The sequence below is a fragment of the Candoia aspera genome, chromosome 8, assembly GCF_035149785.1.
Source record: "Candoia aspera isolate rCanAsp1 chromosome 8, rCanAsp1.hap2, whole genome shotgun sequence".
Classification (NCBI taxonomy): domain Eukaryota; kingdom Metazoa; phylum Chordata; class Lepidosauria; order Squamata; family Boidae; genus Candoia; species Candoia aspera.
The window spans coordinates 69,722,333-69,741,949 of NC_086160.1; the positions used below are offsets into that span (position 1 = coordinate 69,722,333).

A 19,617-nucleotide genomic window follows, 5' to 3' on the forward strand; every position below is an offset into this window, starting at 1 on the left:
GAACACATGAGATAACCCAAACACATTCCAACCCAGCATTCAGCAGATAACGACTCCCCGAGATGGAATCCTCCTCCCTTCCCAGATGAAACACGTATCAGTGAAATGACATGTGAAACGTTATGATGTACCAGCAACATTGGAACGATGAACATGACACTTAAGAGTGAACTTGAATCAGGGCAAATTGCTCGGCTTCCCCCATTACTGGTGTGAGTGAAGACCAAACTGGATGCAATACTGAACACAGACTTTGCAACCATGCCAGCTTTTTAAAAAAAGGGAATTAAGTAGCATGAGGAGGAAGAGCTTTGACTTCATCAGGATTGCTACAATTCCTATGACACTCCTTTCAGAAAGTATCCCTTCTCACCAAGTGCACCATGAATGGTTCCTTTCCTTTCTCCAAAAGTTGCAACTGTCCCTGAGTTCCTGACACTTCTCATTTCCATACCAATTACCCAAATTAAGTGCAGTAGTCCATCGTGCTGCTGCACAAAGATTGGATTGATGCAAAACTCCCTTAACCCTAAGCAAAGCAGGTGTGTTGGCAAAGTAGGCAGTGACACTTAGGGTGAGAACTTGATTTTCTTAAAGGCCATAGCAACCTCCTTCTTGGCATTAAATCACAGCTTGTCTGTAAACAAGAAGGATGTTGGTGGGGAAACAGACCAGCTTTGTGAAATTTACTGTCAGTTCTCAAAAGCAGGCAAAGCTGGGCAGGAAACTTTCTTGAAGCTCTAAATACCTCTGGTGGACTGAAAAGACAGAAGATATGGAGCTTGGGACAAAAACAGGGCAATTGTCATCTTCAAAACCATTATCAGAAGTCAGTAATTTATTATTTATATCCTGCCATTCTTCTTATATGAATACTTGATGGTATTTTGGGATTATAAAATCAAGAACCAGGAATCTTAGTTTTAATAGGCAAAGGTGAAGATTCCCTTAGCAAGCTTGCCTCCTGGTGAATACATATATAAAATATGGAAATTTATTTATTTTCTTGGCCACAATACAGACATTTGTTTGACTGATGGTCCACCTTTTGTACTGGAGTTCAGAATGGCATACCTAGAGGCTCTTTCCTCCTATTTTTTTTCCAGAAGCCAGCTGGTCTGAAAGTGGCTGATCCTAAGTCACCCACTGAGCTTCTGTGTCTGAGGGTGGACTAGAATTTGTCTTTCTCCCTCATTGTCCAAAACATTAACCCAGTGTTTCTCAACCTAAGCAACTTTAAGACGTGTGGACTTCAACTGCCAGAATTCTCCAGCCAGCCTTGCTGGCTAGGGAATTCTGGGAGTTGAAGTCCACACATCTTAAAGTTGTCAAGCTTGAAAAATACTGCATCAATCACTAGCCCAACCCTGGCACACCTTGCTGCTGATTGTCCTCTTCTCTTTCCTTCCACCTTTCCCAGCATTAGAGCCTGAGAGAGAGAGAGAGAGAGAGGAGAGGAGAGAAGAGAAGAGGAGAGAGAGAGGGAAGGGAAGACACTGCCCTTTTCCAAGTCAATTTATTTTCAGCCCTATCATTAAAAGTTTGTAATGATATAACTGTTTGGTATATTGTTTTCTGCTACAGATTAAGGTTACTATGGTAACTAATCATTTTGGCCGGGTGAAGAGGTTGAATTTAATTGTCCTCTTTTTAGGTGTTAATAGTTGCATAGCCTGAAGTGAGGTCAGTTTGCTTGTTAGTTTGTCCCTTCTCTTTAGGCTTGCAGAGAGTATGCAGCTGAGAGAGAGATCTTTCCTCTTAGCACAAAGCCTCTAAATATGTTTTTGTGCTTTCTGTAAATAAATTTATTTTTATAGAAACGACTGGCGTGTGACTTTTCTGATCTCTCCTGGGCCAAATGCTTTCTTGCACTCTGCCAACAATAACAACAAAAGAAAAAGTTGCATGTTTCAAAATAGGGCCTGAAGCTTACATTTAAGATTAGTGACATTTCAAAGTATAAATCCTAATGCTTTTGCCACACTAAAACTGCTAGTCAGAAGGGATTTTAAAATTTTAATTGATTTAAAAAAAAAAATTAATTCCCCGTTTATTTTACAGGAAAAGGGCAATGCATTTATTAAGGGCTATGCATATCATTGACACTTGAAAAAGGGAGGCTACAGTAGTACCATTAAATGACCCACTTCCTCTAGAAGAGAAGGCCATGAAAAATCAGAATTCTCTTTTTCTATCTCCTGCATTTTAAGATACACCCTGCAAAGCAGGGAATGCAGTGAGCTCTTTGTTCATCTTGGAAATTAACAGATGTTCAAACCCATTTTTTCTAGAGTTTGCCACACAGATAGGAGAGTAGAGTTACCATAAATATCTACTTGTATACCTTGCTGGTAGTTTGTGGAAATCCAGATATGTAGATCCAAGGTCCATCCAAGTCCTGATGAGATTCAGAGTTGTATCTTATGGTTTCAGTACATTTTCTCATGGAATATCAAGTAAGAATGTATCTAATCATGGCATGGTAAAGTCATACAGCAACAGGGAAAGCTGATTTTTGTAGAAATGGGGTAAAACAGCACCATATGACATTATGTTTAATCAATAAAAGGAGGGGTGGAGATATTGCCACCTACAACTGGAAGGCTGGCTCTTATCCCACGTCTATTATTTCAGTATCCATTGCCCACGCACTAAGCCCTAAGGACATGAAGGCAGCAATTTCCTTTCTTTCTCTTTCTTTTGGAAATGGCGATTCTGAAGAGAATACTATACATCAATTTGTGCTTTGCATCCACAGTTCATAAACACAGCCCCTGCCTTTGTGTTTTTGAAGACCGGCATTCCTTCATTTTCTGGTTCAAGAGAAAGAAAAGGAAGAGGGGAAAAAAAAGGAGAGAATGAATATTTTGAAAACATTTTTAAGGTCATTGACAGTATGCCCCTTCTATATCTATTATTTATTTATTTATTTGATATCATGCTACCCCAAATTTGCAAGAATTGCAGCTGACTTGGCAGGGTTCACATTTCACACCCAACTGAAACCACATGAACTGCAAGATTTGCACATTGATATTTAGAGCCTTCACACTTATTTCCCAAGCCACAGGAAAGTTGTACCCACAACTGCAGTCTGCCAGTGGGTCTCTTTTCCTTCACTGGGGTTGCTTTGGGGAAACAAAGAAATGAGGATGAAGGTCTTAAATAACATTTTTAGAAGACATGAAGGGTAGAATTGGAATGAAACTTCAAAGGATCAGGTGTCCATGCAAAGGGCAGTCCTCGTAACAATATTCAGAACTTACGCATTTTCATTCCAGTGTCCTGATCCGAGTCTTATACTTGTCTGGAGCTGTGTTACTCATCACAGTGGTATAAATGGTGATACTGGTAAAAACACACAGACACACACAAACACGAAACAAAAATGAAGGCCAGGAGCAGGTCAAATTCTCAGTCCGGCCCAAGTGGAAGAGAATAAAAATCAGATTTCTCACTTGCATGACCATTATTGGGACAATAAACCTGATTCCATAAATCACATTAAGCCAAAGAAAGCAACCGACTTCAGCCTTTGCATGATGTTGTGTGAACTCAGCTGAATCCTGTTTTCCACAAAGGCCAACCAGATACTTCTGGGATTCCTACCAGCAGGGAATGAAATCAAGATTTCTCTCCTGGCATTGCTACCCGCTAATAGTATTTATTCACCGAAATGTTACTTTGTAGGGGCATACACAAAACTGCATGTCACCACTCCTTGAGAAATATGGTAGTGAAAAAATATAGCAAACAAAACCACAAATAATATGCTTTGTTTTGAACCTGGAACAAACTACCACATTCTGGAACTTCTCCCAAGACTTTTTTGGGTTAGCGGTGGCTTTTTAGAATTGAAATCTGGATCCTCTCCCCTCTGGAGCTCCCAGTTTGGCCTCTTCCACTAACTGTCTTCTCCAACATGAGACATTGTGGGGAGGTTGGGACAGGAATGAGAGAGACTAGACATGAACAATCAAGAGACAGATAAGTAAGTCATCTCATAAACAGCAGTGGAGCCCAGGTGAAGAGAAGACTTTCAGATCACAAAGAGATTGTGCCTTAATTAACACTACAAATGAGGCTGGGAAATTCCAAGAATATGTATTAACCCCAATTAGCCTTAAAGACACCTTGCCAAAATCTGCGTAGTTGTTGTTTCATTGATCTTGCCCAGCTGCGAGGGCTTAAAAGCCTCTTCCCTCCTTCCCCTCAGCTATCACAGTCTAAGCACATTCCACCAGTCCATAACTTTCCAATCTTCATAGCACCTTCCTCACCTCCCTTTAGCCATTGCTGCTACCAATCTCAGAGCACAGCATCAGCCTCCCTGCTGCTTCCCTCCTTCAGCTGTGATGTCCTTAACTTTTTTATGTCCTACCCCGAATCACCTCCAGATCAAAACAGTCCTGAAAATACCCAAAATGTGCATGTCTCAGTTCAGTTGTGAACCATCCAAAGCCAACTGTTGTTCCATGCACAGAACAGTTTGTGTAGAGAGTGTTTTGCATATAACTACTGGTCGGTGATCTTTTCCCAAAACATTGTGTGCAATCCAAAATGAATGGATTTTATTTCTTTAAAAAAACTTACTTGTTTAATACAGGTTCTACTGATAACACCTGAAAGCAATGAAGGACAAGGTGTCATGCATTTAAACTTTTACAGCATTTTGAACAGTGAATACCAGTAAAGTCCAAATATACTGTTAAGCCAAGACTAACAAGTAGTTGCAGAGAAGTCTAGGGCAACTTCCTCCCCACTGAAGCCTTCCAAATGTGTCGCACTTCAGTTCCCAGAAGCCCAACCAACCTGGCCAATGCACCAAGAAGGTCCTACACAGGGATTGCCATGATCCCCAGAACACTACTAGAAATCATGATGGTTTAGCCTAGGGATGTGCAAAATACATGCTGCTGAAGTGTTCCAACCTTGGAACATTGTGTCCTCGTCGCAAAAATACAAGGCCATTCCAAGTGTGCCAGAAGTGGTCTGACCACAAAATGGGCCGTTTCAAGGTCTCCCTGCTCATTTCAAGACTAGGAATGTTACGTACACATCTAGTTTACCTCGAAATCTAAGCTAAGTGTGAAAATTCAAACCAAGAAAAGAAGCATTGGGATATTAATATTGTCATGCCTTGTAGGGACACATTACAGTATTTCCACATTTAATGATATTGTAAATTGAAGGCATACCATGTATTAAGAGTTCTAGTTTGTTATTTTATTTGTGTATCAAATCTGTCTTGTCCTAAGATGCCTTTTTATAAATAAATATAAAATCTATAAATATGTTTAAGCAGGTTGTAATTCTAAAATAAAAATAAAAATTGATTATCTTGATTTGTCTTTCAGATACGGGGAATTTTATTTTTATGAACTGAAATGCTGCCTGTCCTAACAGCCAGGAACCATGCTGAGACAAGGAATAGATCTCTAGTACTTTATTACTGCTACATTAGACAGAAAATCCTAACAAATTGAAGAAGCGTGGGAAAACCCAGACAGATAAACCCCGAAAGTCAAGGTGGGTCTGATCTGTGTCTCTTTGAATGGCTGCTTAATTCCTCAGTACTACGCATGCGTTTTCCCCCCTGGATAGAGGCCTCCTCCTGCTCACCATCAGTACTCATGACACTGCCATTGCATTATTATTTGACTTTTGTCTTGTGCAATGATTTATTTCATAGATATGCATACAGGTTAGAAGAGGGGGAAAAATGGAGGGGAAAAAATGGAGACCACAAAATTGTTAGCTGCCCAGCCACTGGTTTGAGATGGGCAGCTATATAAATTGAATGAATGAATGAATGAATGAATATAAATAAATAAACCGACCTCCAACCTTTCTAATAAATAGTCGATCTGAATAAACACACACACACATACACACACAATATCTTAATGGACTGGATTGAAGGTATCTGCTATAAACCGCAAAAATGCCAAAACGATTAAATGCTTATCATGATGTCATAATACAAGCTCACCCTCTTGTGTATGATGTCACAATGCAAGTATGAAAAAGCCAGAGTTTGTACAAATTTGTCTTTTGCTACTGCCCTCCAGGTACCCATGGAGTGGCCCCAGATTCCTCATGAGCAGAACCCATGGTCAGAAAGCTTAAACCAGCCAGCTGTGGTATGACAATTATCCAGATGTCTCCTAATCTGGCACCCTCCAGATACATTTGGATTACACATTTCACTCTCCCAAACCAGGGCAACTAAAATATTTGAAAGGCAGTTTGGAGAATCCTGGCTAACCATTAAGGTGTGTCTTCAAAGAGGATTCACTATCCTTTGCTACTTACATACCTTAAGATATGTTCCTGGCTGAGATACCACCAGCTTTTAAACTATTCTTTTATTTTATGGTATTGGGGTGCTGATAAAAGATCCAACCAGAAACTACTCATACAGAAGTCGCATAGAAAGAACTGTTGTAGTTATTTATTTAAAAAGTGGTGTGACAATGTTTTATTATATATTATATTATATTATATAATATTATATTATATTATATTATATTATATTATATTATATTATATTATATTATATTATATTATATTATATTATATTATATTATATTATATTATATTATATTATATTATATTATATTGTGGTTACCGTGTTTTGTTATTTTACTTTGTCTAACTTGTAAGCAAGCCGCTTAGAGTTGGCTTGATTGATGTGGTGCAGGAATTTGAGTAACTAAAACGACAGAAAAAGGAGCATGCTTTAAACTAGGTAACTTGCCTTAAAGAGGGAATTAAGATTAATATTTTCCTGTCCTGTTGCATTTAGTGCTTTAATAGCTGGAGTTCTGCAGAACAAAAATAAAATGTTAGTTGACAAACATAACTGATCTCACAAATCAAGACTGCAAACCTGGATTAAAAAAAAAGTTACATCCACCACTTTGGGGGGGGGGGTGCATGCACACGTGTGTGCTCAAACAAGTTGTACACCAAGATGTTAAAGAGCTGGATTATTTCATACTGCAGGAAGAGGCCCAAGTATTTCTCTTGCATCCATTTTTCCAGTCACGGAAAATACAGCCCTCACTTCCTACATGGAGTTCCAACAATGCTTCCCCGTTCCCTCCGTGTGATTTTTTTTCCTTTCTTCTATTAGAAACTCTGTATTTTGAGATGTATTTTGCACCCATACCCTGGTTCTAGGAATGAGAAACTAAGTTATAAAAATTATTTATGATATAATCACTGAATGATGATTTATGATGGTTTAACTGGAACCAAGGCTAAATCCAAACTGGGAAGTATGTCAAGGTTTCTTTCTACTGAATCAATAAACTGTGGCTATTCTGCATGATTAAAACTGATGTGCGAACCTCCAGATTCACACATAACTTTTAAAAGGTCCTATAGTTCATTATTATTCTACATTTTTGGGGGTGCCTTTGAGTCAATGTTGACTCCTGGCAACTGCCTGGACAAGTTCTTGCAGTTTTCTTGGCCAGGTTTTTCAGAAGTGGTTTGCCATTGCCTGCTTCCTAGGTATTTTTTTTTTAATCGTATGGCATAGCAGTTCGGTGTTCATGCTGCTTTTTTTCTTGCTGGGAAATCCTTGTGAGGTCCAGCAGCCAGATGTGTAGACTATTTAGCCATGACAAGTCACATTGCCCAGGGTGCACCACGAGGAGGCTAGTCTACATTGCACTGAGTTGGGCTGAGAGAAAGCGACTGGCCCAAGGTCACCCAGTCAGCTGTCATGCTTAAGGCGGGGCTAGAACTCTCCTACTACGCCTGATTGGCTCTTGGGCTGAGAGAGAGGGACTGGCCAAGGTCACCCAGCCGGCTTTCATGCCTAAGGCGGGACTAGAACTCACAGACTCCTGGTCTCTAGCCCAGAACCTTAACCACTAGACCAAACTGGCTCTCTTCCTAGGGATCATCACCCAGCTGGCTTTGTGCCTAAGGTGGGACTAGAACGCATAGTCTCCTGGATTCTAGTCTGGTGCCTTAACCACTACACCAGACAGGCTTCCATTATTCTACTAGTCACATAAAAAGGAGACAAACAGAACAGCAGCTATGCCCTCTTCCTGAAAGCCCTGCTCAATCTCAAACTATGTTTTGAGATTTTAGCCATCATATTTACCCCAGCACAGGAGATCTCACACATCAGCAGGATATATTGTACTACTGTTTACATTTAAACAAGAGCATACTTTTGATATGGTTGCCTTCCAGAAAAACACACCTTCGGTTGTCAAAAGGCGGTGGGTTTCTCCAGTGATCATAGTTGGTCTCCACTCGGTACCACCTTACAAACAGAAGATATACTTAAAAGCTACCATTTATAGCATGCATATCAACATTTGCTTTTTCATTAGAGGGAGGATATTAATGTGTTCCAATTATTTTGCCCAACATGTCATCCTACCATGGGAGGGAACATGGAGGCCCATTAGTCCAACCCCCTGTTCAGGGCAGGAATCCAGATTAAAGCATCTCTTGACCATTGACTGCTTAGCCTCTGCTGAACAGATCCAGCAAAGGAGAATCCACCATTGACTTTGTATATCCAAAAGATCAAAATCAGAAGAGAATTTCCACCCACAGGGTGGGTGTGGCCTACAAAGCTTCTAACACATATAGCCTGCAGAAGCTCTGATGGAGGGATGGAAGATGGCTTTTCCACTAGTGAGCTTGTACTCACTTTGTGCACCCTCTGACCTTTCCTCCAAGGCAAAATGGACTCCTATGTACTATCTCCTTCTGTAATGGTATGTGGGAAAGATCTTGGGAGACGGGGCGAAGAGATGCTGCCAAGGGAATGGTCAGATAAGAGACAGCACAGTCTGCAGCTGGATAGTGGGCAGGGCAAAAGGCTCAGAAGGGACCCTCCCTAGTTTCTCAGGCTGTAAAAGACAGGGGAGAATTGTACTTTCAGACCTGCAAGATTGATGTCAGCCTTACCACATAGATCAGACAGGAAACACAACCAGATAAGCTACTTCTACTTTATTGTAAAGCTACATTAACAGAATCTTGCAAGTCTGAAAGTACAATTCTCTTCCTATTTCCTGTTTGTCATGAAATAAAATCATTTGGTGTTCCACAGTCTTGCAAAATCTGAGAAACACTGCTCTTGATGGGTTTTTCCCCGCCTTATCTAACTTCTGAAATTGGAAACAAGACTGCAAAAATGTTTGGGGGCAGATCATATGGAGGTATGGGTGGGGAAAGCACTTTCTCCTGCACCCCTCTTTTGATATAAAAACTAACCCCCCACCTACTTTATACGGGAATGACGAGGACTCATAAACTCATTAACTTTCATCATAGTTACCTTGCTGTTTGTAGACTATTATCTCTATTCAATCTTTGGCCTGAATGATTGAGTAACATACAAGACCAGTCTGTGTTTGCATTTGTCTGGGGTTATTCTGGGGCCTTCTCCCACCCCCAGCTACAAGCTATAAAGGAGCATTTATGCTCCCATCATTACAAATTGGTAAATTGCTTGGTATTTGCCTTATAAAACTCACAGATTCTATGCAGCTTACCCCCCAGTTAAAGGATCCAAGGGCCAAATATCTACTGGGCCTCTTCTCTTTCTTGTAATAACAGCACCTTCTCTTGATGTTACACCTCCAATTATATAATAAACATCTGCTATAATGGGTGTTTTGGAGAGCATAAGAATAGCTGTGTCAAAATCTTCCGCTTCACTTAGAACCTGCAAAGAAGATTCCATGCAATATTCTCAAGCTTGGATAAACATCTGTTAGCCAGAGTGTAGAGCTTCATCATAATAGCACAAAATACATAAGATGTTGAGAAAATCACAGCTGGTTGAGGGTTTCCTTTCAATATTTTTATAGTTAGGCAATGGGATCTGTCGTGCCTGAAGGCATCATGCAAAGTTCTACAAAGAACTAGACTGATGTATTTCAGAATGATGAAAAAAAATTGAGCACCTAATTTTACAGAGAGCTTCTAGTCCTCTTCATAAAAACATAATAGAGGGTCTAGAAAATTGCCAAAGATGAGTCTGTATTTGGCCATTAAAAATAAAGAACGAGTGGGTCAAGTGACTTTCAGTTCTCAACATCTACCCATTTGAAAGAAATTTCAGTAGATGCTAGAAGCTATAACAAGCTGTACAGTGACTAATGGAAGAAAATAAGAAACATCTTTTAAAATGTAAATTTGAAATTTATCAAGGAAATCTGCTTTGAATGATTTCTCTAAAGCACACATTTCACAAAACTTAAAACCAAACAAATTTCAGGTCTCAATTATTGGCAAATATTGGTTTTAAATCCACACTGACTCAACAGGAATCTTAAATTTAATATGAATGTCCCTTCTTCTATACATGATAGTACATATATTATCAAGGCATGATAATATATAGTACATATATTATCAAGGCATGATAATATATGTTAATGTAGAATAATAATTCTAATTTTAAAAATAAGCAATTAGATATAGGATGCTATTTTTCTATAGCTATATATACCTACCAAGGAATAAGGCTTACTTCACAGTAAAGGTAAAGGTAAAGGTTTCCCTTGATGTAAAGTCCAGTCGTGTCCGACTCTAGGGGGCGGTGCTCATCTCTGTTTCAAAGCCGAAGAGCCGGCGTTTGTCCGCAGACACTTCCGTGGTCATGTGGCCGGCATGACTAAGCGGAATGCCGTTACCTGCCCGCCGAAGCGGTACCTATTGATCTACTCACATTTGCATGTTTTCGAACTGCTAGGTTGGCAGGAGCTGGGACGAGCCACGGGAGCTCACCCCGCCGCGCGGTTTCGAACCGCCGACCTTCCGATTGGCAGCTCAGCGGTTTAACCCGCAGCGCCACCGTGTCCCTATACTTCACAGTAGACATACATTAAAAAAGGAGCTACTCACAGTTCTGATAAGCCAGCTGGCTGGAGTATATCGAGCCAAGAAGGCTGCTATGGCATTCTCCCACCAGTAGCCAACATCTGTAAAATAGAATATAAAAATAAAGAAATGCCTCATGAGAACCAGTTATCACTGATAAGAACAGTACAAAAAAGATCCCAAAATCAAAGATATGTATGTAGGTCTGATCACTGGAGCCAAAATTATTGGAAAATGAAGTTAAATGGGCCATAAAAATATTGCTAATAGTAAAGCTGAAAGAGTTCGTGGAATAACAGATGATGGTGATAAAGTGCTACTTAAAGTTTGTGAGCAGGTATAGACAACACAGCAGTGGATAAGAGCCTGGAAAAGAACAATTTATATTGCACTACCAAAAAGCAGCAGTGCTAAAGAATGCTGAAACTGCTGCACGATTGCATCTCATGGGAGATAATGCTCAAGATTTTACAGTAGAGACTCCAAAAATACATGGAATGAGAATCACAAAATGTATATGTTGGATTCAGCGGAGCACTCAGGAAAACCTTGTTAACATCCAAAGGGTAATGGAAAAGTCAAATGAATTCCAAAAAGATGTCTGTTTTTGCGTTATCGGTTACACAAAGGTTTTTGCTTGTGTAGACCACAATGAACTGTGGATAACTCTTAAAGACATGGAAAGCACCTCATCTGCCTATTGAAGAATGTATATAATCATCAGGAAGCAAGAGGTAGTATGGAATAAGGAGCAATTAAATCTTCCAAAATTCACAGGGATGTTGATTGCAGCCATGAAATAAAGAGATATCTGCTACTTTGGAAAAAAATTGTGCATGTGCAGAAACATCACATTGACCACAAAGATACACATGGTCAAGATCATGGTGTTCACAGTTGTAACATCAGGAAGGCTGAACAAAGAATAAGGGAGGCTTTTGGTACTGAAGAAAATGCTTGAGAATACTTTGGATGGCAAAGTATTGATCTTGGGAAGATCGAATCATTCAATACCACATGGACTGAAACCAGATTGAAACACTATCAAAAAGCAAAAGCGTCAATATTTTGGATTCATAACACAAAGACTGGAGAAGGCCCTGATGCCTGAAAAAGAGGCTGACAGAAGGCAAGGTAGCCACCTATTAGGAGCAATGACACAAGTCCAAGTTTACAAAGACTGAAAGGAGCAGTCACTGACAGACAATCCTGCTGAAATAATGACCAGAGTCCAAAGTGACTGAATCACTGAACAAGAGTCACAAACAAGAGCAGATCTTGGGTGCTTTTACAAGATCTGTGAGGCCTTTATATGGCCTTCAATGTACTTTTCTAAACCAGAGGTCCCCAGCCTTTTCAAGCCGTTGGACAAATCTGGCCTTTTGAGAACTTGTAGGCACTCTTGCAAAATGGCCTCTGAGGGACTGTGCCCATTTGCAAAATGACTTCCATGTTACAAAGCACCAATTTACCAGACCGTGACCAGCCACCCCTTCTAATTCTTCTTGCAGGACACCCAAGATGTATTACGCTGCTTACTTCTATTTTGTCCAACAGGGAGCTCTTTTGTTAAACATTGCTCTAACCCTTAATTCCAACGACTATAATGCCTATAGTTCAGCTTTATTGAGAACTTGGAAACTAAACCAAATCTTTTTCTTTTTTTCAGATTTATTTATGTATTTATTTATTCTATTGCTAAGTATAACCACCAGAGGATATGATGAAGTACAACCAAAAATATAACAGTGCAAACAAAATCAGAAAAGAATATACAGAAGAGTGAATAAATGAGTGATATTTGTAGAAACTAAAATGATAACTAATAACTAAAAATGTTAATATAGAACTAGCGCCCTTTAACATAGTATTAAATCTAGCCATATAGATGATCTACTGCAAGTCTTATTTTCAAAAGTACATCTACTAGAGGAATGACTTGTTTTCCTTTTTTTACCCCAATTGCCACCAAGGCTCCTACATTCCCTAGTTCAGAACTGGTTTCTCAACTCAAGAGCCAACATTACACAAACTTCTTTCTTGATGGAGCAGAGCTGATGCAAACTGAATAGATTGGTAACTGCCACTATGCTTGTAATCCATTTTAATACCACTTCCTATGCCCACTATTTTTCAAAATTACAGAGTGTAATTAAATGGATTAAAGTACTTAAAATGAAAATCATGTAAAATTATAGTTAAGATATTTAACATAAAAGATTAAACGAAATCTCTAAGGACATGCGCACATTTATTTAACTTTGATCCCACCTTCTCTGAAGATGCTTATGGTGGCATACTTGGTGCTCCCTCCTCCAATTTTTCCACAAAACAGCAATCCTGAGAGGTAGATGGGACTGAAAGAGAGTGACTGGCCCTGGTGAACTTCCATGCCTGAACATGGACTTCCACTTGCGTCACCCCATTCCTAATCAAGGCCCCAATGAATGTAGTACGTGTCTTTCACTGAAGCTTTAAAAAGATAATCACATCATGTGTCCCCTGAAGATCTGCAGAAGAACATTTCTAAAAGAGGGTGCCACTGGAGAGAAAGCAGGGGCATCTGCAGAAGACAGAGAGGTCAAAGAATCTCAAAACCCCGCCTCTTTCTACATGCATCCACGCTGCTCATAGGAAAGGGGTGAAGCCTCAATCACCTGGCTGCAGCCACCGTCTTGAGATTTTCAAACACCCCTCACCCCACCCTGTGGACATCCCTGATAAAAACCTGCTTGCATACAGCCACAACACAGTGGTCTGCACCTCAGCTTAGATGAACTTAAAGCTGAGCAAACTTCTTCAGACTGGGAGCCATATTTCCTCTTTCTCATCTCCCATGGAGCTGATATCACCCAAGTGGATGGGGCCATAATTTTCAGACTTCCTATTTTTAAGTTTTTGAGCTTCGGGGGGAACTTGATAGGGAGAAAATAGTGCCACTAAAACAGGAACATTGAGAGGGATTCTGAATGTTCAAGGACTGCTCTCTCTTTTTAAGGAGTACTGTACCCCTTAATTTCCAGCAAAAGTTTCAACCTGCCTTCTCTGGAAGAACTGTAGATCCTACAAGTAGGGCTGGAGGCTATCTGCATACCTAAGTCCCAACTTGTTCAGGGCTTCATGTACTAAAAGCCAATCTGAGCTTGGCTTGGCAGCTAACAGACATTCCTTACAGCTGCTGCAACACTGGTGTTAGACTTCAGAACCAGGCAACTGAGTCAGCATATTATCATCTTATCCAGGTAAAAATAAATTTGCCTTACCACGCTCATTCCCAGAGATTGAAAACTTGTGTGGACTTTGCCCCGTCCATAAACCAACGTAACCCAAGAAGGTAGTGCCTTTGAATTTTACCTGAAAATTAAAGGACAGAAGCAGCTACACTTATTCCTAATTGCTCTCAATATCATGTTTTTGCCAAAATAGCCACAGGCCAGAGAGGTTGCGAGTAATTTAATTTGATGAAAACCCAGAGGTCTTTACTAAAATATAGAATAAGAGCCTAAGAGTTGAAATGAAAGAGCCTAGGAATTTAGGGAGGTTTTATGTCTTCACGTTTTGTCTATTAAGGCAAAAAAAAAAAAAAAAGGAGGAACAAATCTAAGGAAGCGAAATTTCTGTTTGTCCAATTGTTCCTCAAATCAGTTCAGTGCAAAGTTTATGGAATTTGCCTCATTTTATTATTTATATTCCTCAGCCTTTCTCCTCTCTTGCCTCTCCCTGAGTGCCACTTGCCACATTACCCAGAAATGTCCATCTGAACTATTATTTGAAAAGCCAGCATCACAAACTGGGAATGGAAGTTGGCTTGTTTTAAATTCACTGCAAAAGATATCAGCTGCAGAGATGACAGGTATCATCTTCACACAAAAATGGAAACGGAAGCTTTAATGCTCTTGTTATGTGTTGCGTAGTGTAAGAACCGAAGGACACAAAACTACAGTGGCTTGTTGCAACTCTTAAGGCCGTCTTGGCTTCAATAACGTGATTTTAATGTGAAATATAAGAGTTTTGAAAATGCTAAAGTGTTAAATTTGACTTTGGGTTAGAACAAATATAAGGATAGTTTCACAACAGTTTAATACTTTAGTGAGACTGTATCTTCCAATCCAAAGTCAAGTATTTACTGTATTTATTATTTAACATATTTCTATCCCACCACAATAAAAACAGATGTTTGATGACTTACATAGAATAAAGATGATGTATCAATATAAAAGTGAGAGGTTTCTTCCAGTGAAACAATTAGCATTGTCTTCTAATTTTGTCTTATACTACTCTGCAAACTTTTCCATATAATGTCTGTATTTTGCAATTTCTATGTATCTTTTTCTCTCTCTCCTTTGCCTTTTAAAACAAACAAACAAACAAATAAACAAAACAAAACAAAAAACTTTGGAACCATCTGGTGTTTATTTTTACCACCAAACTTTAGGAATGGTCAAGTTTATAAAAGTTGGATAGAGAGATTCCGAAAAGCAAATGCTTGTAATACCGTCCGTCTGGCTGGCTGTCTGTCTCTCTCTCATATTTCTACACTGCCCATCTTGGCAGAGACTCTGGGCAGTTTACAGTTTAGTTAAAATAACAAGAGATTAAAAACATAAAAACAAGTATGTCATAAAAATATAAATATGAAATATAAAATATAAAATATAGAAAAATATTTAAAATGTAAGATCTACTGACAATACATGTTTTGGCTAAAAAATGTATAGAGAGCAAAACGAACTGTTCTCCTCTGCTGCTCTCGATCATTTTTTATTGCTGCCAAGCCCTTTATGTACCTGCCCGTTCTTGATAAAATCCACATCAATGGTAATCTTGCGTAAAATATCTCCAAAATCATAATCCATATTCCGACCATGATATATATTTCCTTGTTTATCTTCAGCAATGATACTGGTGCAGAATCTGCGCAAGAAAAGGTAGCAGCTTCATTGAACAAGGCTAAGCTGCTGAATTCATTTACCCAAAGTGACTGCTCATCCCTACAATATTTTTGGACCAAGAACAGCATGGGGAGAACTAAGGCAAAATTAAAGCAATGCCAAACCTGTGGTTTTATTTCATTCACAATTAAGTGCAATTAAAATATTATTCATATGGATATTCACTGGTGTATTTCATATGTTCACCTTTCCATTACACTAAATTTACAATTGGGGTTTAAAAAACTCCCAAAAGCTTCAAAGAACTAATTCCGAGCAGAGATCACCCCTCTGTAAAGGCACCTCTGAGTGCCAGCTTCCGACTTCTGGAAGGACACATGGACATTTGAGCTAGTCCTCTTGGTTTCAGGTATATGAATCCACAATAGTGAACAAAGTAAGCATCATCTGATGTTTTGACCAGAGCCTGGAGTGATACCTCTGACAGCCCACTGCAAATGCCAAAATCACTACTTTCTAGTAGAAAAAGTTTCCATTGTTGGGCAGGTGGGCCAAATTAGGACTGATCAGGAACGTGCACTGGCTGCCACCTGAAACGGGTATCTGGTGCACAGCCTTGTCCCAACTGCTATGTTTGCTGGAAACTGGGGGGAAATTATTTATTTATCAAGTTGCAGAGAGCATAGGGAATGGCCCTGAAGGACAGGAGGAAGAGCCACTACCAAGACATTGGCCAGATAAACAGGGTTTGAGGCCAGGCCAAGAAAGACCACTCAGACGAGCCCCTCCCTAGTTCACATGAAGATAAAGTGAGGGAGGGGGAAGCACATTCAGACTTGCAAGATTCTCTTATTATATTCCTGTTACAACAACAGTAGTCCTGACCTACATGGCATTGGTTTCTTAGGCTGGTACCTTGTTGGGCTGGCACAATTTTATATGAGGCTGCCTGACCCCATTAGATTCTGGAAACCATACAAGACAAAAAAAACAACATAGAACAACATGACAAAGAAAAATAATGATGCCTGTCTGGAAGGGAATAAAACATCCAAGCCAACATTCATAATCCTATCAGATGGTCACCACCCACCCTAGTCCAAGGCTTGGGGGAGAAGCCAAGTTTTTAAAGACCTTTGAAATGAGGTCAAGTTAGGGCCACACAGATCTTCGTGGGGATGCTGTTCCAGACAGCAGGCACTGCGACAGAGAAGGTCCACTTCCTGGGTCTCATCAGATGACATGGTTTAATCAATGGATTGTTGGTGTCCAAGCATTCTTTCAGAGGACACGAGGAAGGAGAAGGCTTATCTACAACCTGATGGCACTCATAAATCATCTCTTCTGTGCCATCGGCTTCCGCTGGCAAGCAACCTTTTCTTTTCTTACAAAATTTTACTAAGGAAACCTGTGGAGAAGACACCCTTTTGCCCTCGCCTGATCTTTGCAACGTTCCCTTGCAGCGATAGATTTTCCCGCCCGCAGCTCATCCCAACACTCACGCAGTGAATTCGTAGGCCAGATTGAGCAGCAGCCCATCCCCAACGTTAATCCCCAAGGCTTCAGAAAGCCCCTGAATCTCTCCTCTGTAAGGCTGGGGGACATAGGATTCTATTTCTTCTGCTATAGGTCGAATAACAGCATGAACCCATTTGGGGATTGCTTTACTGGAAGAAAAGAAAGCCAAGTGATAAAAAATTTGGTCATTCATGGCAAAATTAACAGGCTGTACTCTACATTCCTTTCTTACCCCCAAATCCAATAAAATCCTCTTTATAGAACCAGATCCTGTTCGTCCTTGGATGGGAGATTTCCAGAAAAATTTCAGGTCTATAGGCTAGACTAGTGTTTCTCAACCTCAGCAACTTTAAGATGCGTGGACTTCAACTCCCAGCATGGCTGGCTGGGAAATTCTGGGGAATCCCCCGCAAAAAACCCCACACCTCACATTTTCTCAACTCAGACATTTATTTCCACCAGTAGAATAAAAGTCATACTGTAGCTTTTTTAGCTGTTGCTCTTCAAAAGCAGTAAGAAAGTGGAAAGCCTTTTTGCAATTTTACTGCAGAGTATCCAGATTTTTACTCAGTCCTGACCTACATTCTATGTACCCATGCATGACATAGAAAGACTAAGTTGGGGGCAAAATAGAAACCCCAACTCACCAACTTAAAAACAGACATTGGAATAGTTCCCAAGAACTAGCATCTTTTGAAGCAAGGACAAACCAAAACTGAAGCATTTGGTGCTATCTTAACGCCCCACCTGTTTTATAACCATATCAAAACTTGTGCGGTAAAAAATACGATGCTGCATTATGTCTTAAGAACATCAGCTGACACTTGAAGAGGTGCAAAACTCTTCTGCGGTTGGCTTCTAAACATTGCAGCATGTCCCTGCAGTATATTCTGAGTTCAATTCCTAGAAAGCATGTTTTGCACAGCAGAAGATCCAGTTTGAAAAGAATTGGAACAAAGATGAGGAAGAGATTGGAAACAAAGCCACTGGCACGGAGATAATACAATGCTGGCTATGTAAAGCAATAAATTGAGCACCGTCAATTTTTCTGCCCTGAAGTGAATGTTTACCTAATCCTTTCCTGCTCCTCCTTCAACCTCTCCTCAGGTAAGAGGAGCTCTGTAAAGTTCACCCAGCCAGGCGAGACATGTACTGAACTCTGCACCAGCTCAGGTGAACTTTTTCAGAAGTTCAGTCCGAAAAAGGAAGGGAGGGACGGAGGGAGGAAGGTCCTCAGCCTGGTCTGCAGCGTTTCGCTCAGCTGGGGAAGAGGCTTTAGCAAGGAGGCAAGGAAGAAAACAGAAGCCAAGGGACAGGCTTTGTTGCTTAGCGGCTGAGCCCTCGGGGACCCGGGACAGCCCCGGCCTCACCCGCGTGCCCTTGCAGAGACCGCCAGGCTTCCTAGGGAAGGCCTACGACCCGCCGCCCCGGAGCAGCTGCAGCAGCGACCCCCGATCGCCCCTCGCCTCCTCCAGGAAGCGCAGCGCAGCGCCCCGCCGCCCCCGCCAGCGCTCACTCGATGATCCGGTAGGTGACGGCGCGCATGAACGCCGGGTCGAAATGCCGGGCCGCCGGGGCCCAGCGGAGCTCGGGGGCGCTGTCCAGGCTGACGTTGCAAAGCAAGGGGGCGACCCCGGGCTCGGGCGCGCGACGGCCCCCGCCCCCGCCCGCCCGGGCAGCAGTTCCGCCGCGCGGCAGCGCCAGCCACAGCAGCGCCAGCGCCAGGAAGGAGCCGGAGCCCCCGCACCGCCGCCCGGCCATGGACGCAGCTGCAGGACGCGGCGGGGACCCCGGGGCCGCCGCTCCGCGTTTCCACGGCCGCCCCGCCGCTCCGGATTGGCTGCCTCGGCGCCTCTTCACGCCGCCCCGCCCGACCCGAGGCTGCGCTGGCATCTGGCCGCGGCTGGGAGGGCGCAGCCGGGGCAGGAGTTCCGCGGGCGAAGTCTGGGTCCCCACCCGGGGAAGCTTCAGCCGCTGTCAAAAGGCGCAAAGCTGGCGCCGCGCGAGATACGCACCCAACGCACCCAACGCACCCACCCGGGCGCTTGATTCGGGCTTAACGCGCCCCGCGACCATGGCGGTCTGACAACTCATTGTCCTAGATACATAAAATAAGCCTTCAACCAGAGGCTGGATGGTCATCTGTCAGAAATGCTCTAGTGGATCCTACATTGGACAAGGGCTAGACTAGATGACCTCTATGGTCTCTTCCAACTATGATTCGGCGGAAAGGTTAGCAAGACTGGTTAGGTCACTCAGCCCCACTCATGCTACAACTTAGTCGGAATAAATGAGAAGGCAGAAAATATTTTAAAATATATTTAAAACCGTATTTTAC

The 19,617-nt window shown here is 41.5% G+C and overlaps 1 protein-coding gene across 1 annotated transcript; it reads right to left on the reverse strand.

Moving 5' to 3' along the window:
* Positions 1-2,684: 2,684 nt before the first annotated feature.
* Positions 2,685-19,055, reverse strand: NAAA (N-acylethanolamine acid amidase). Its single transcript, XM_063310643.1, has 11 exons — positions 18,796-19,055; positions 17,264-17,428; positions 15,657-15,783; positions 14,133-14,223; positions 10,894-10,970; positions 9,537-9,709; positions 8,228-8,290; positions 6,761-6,827; positions 4,594-4,622; positions 3,267-3,348; positions 2,685-2,813 (listed from the first exon to the last, which is right to left on the reverse strand). The coding sequence occupies exons 1-10, from the start codon at positions 19,038-19,040 to the stop codon at positions 3,273-3,275; spliced, it is 1,113 nt and encodes a 370-aa protein (XP_063166713.1). The 5' UTR covers positions 19,041-19,055; the 3' UTR covers positions 2,685-2,813; positions 3,267-3,272.
* Between the last annotated feature and the right edge of the window lie 562 nt (positions 19,056-19,617).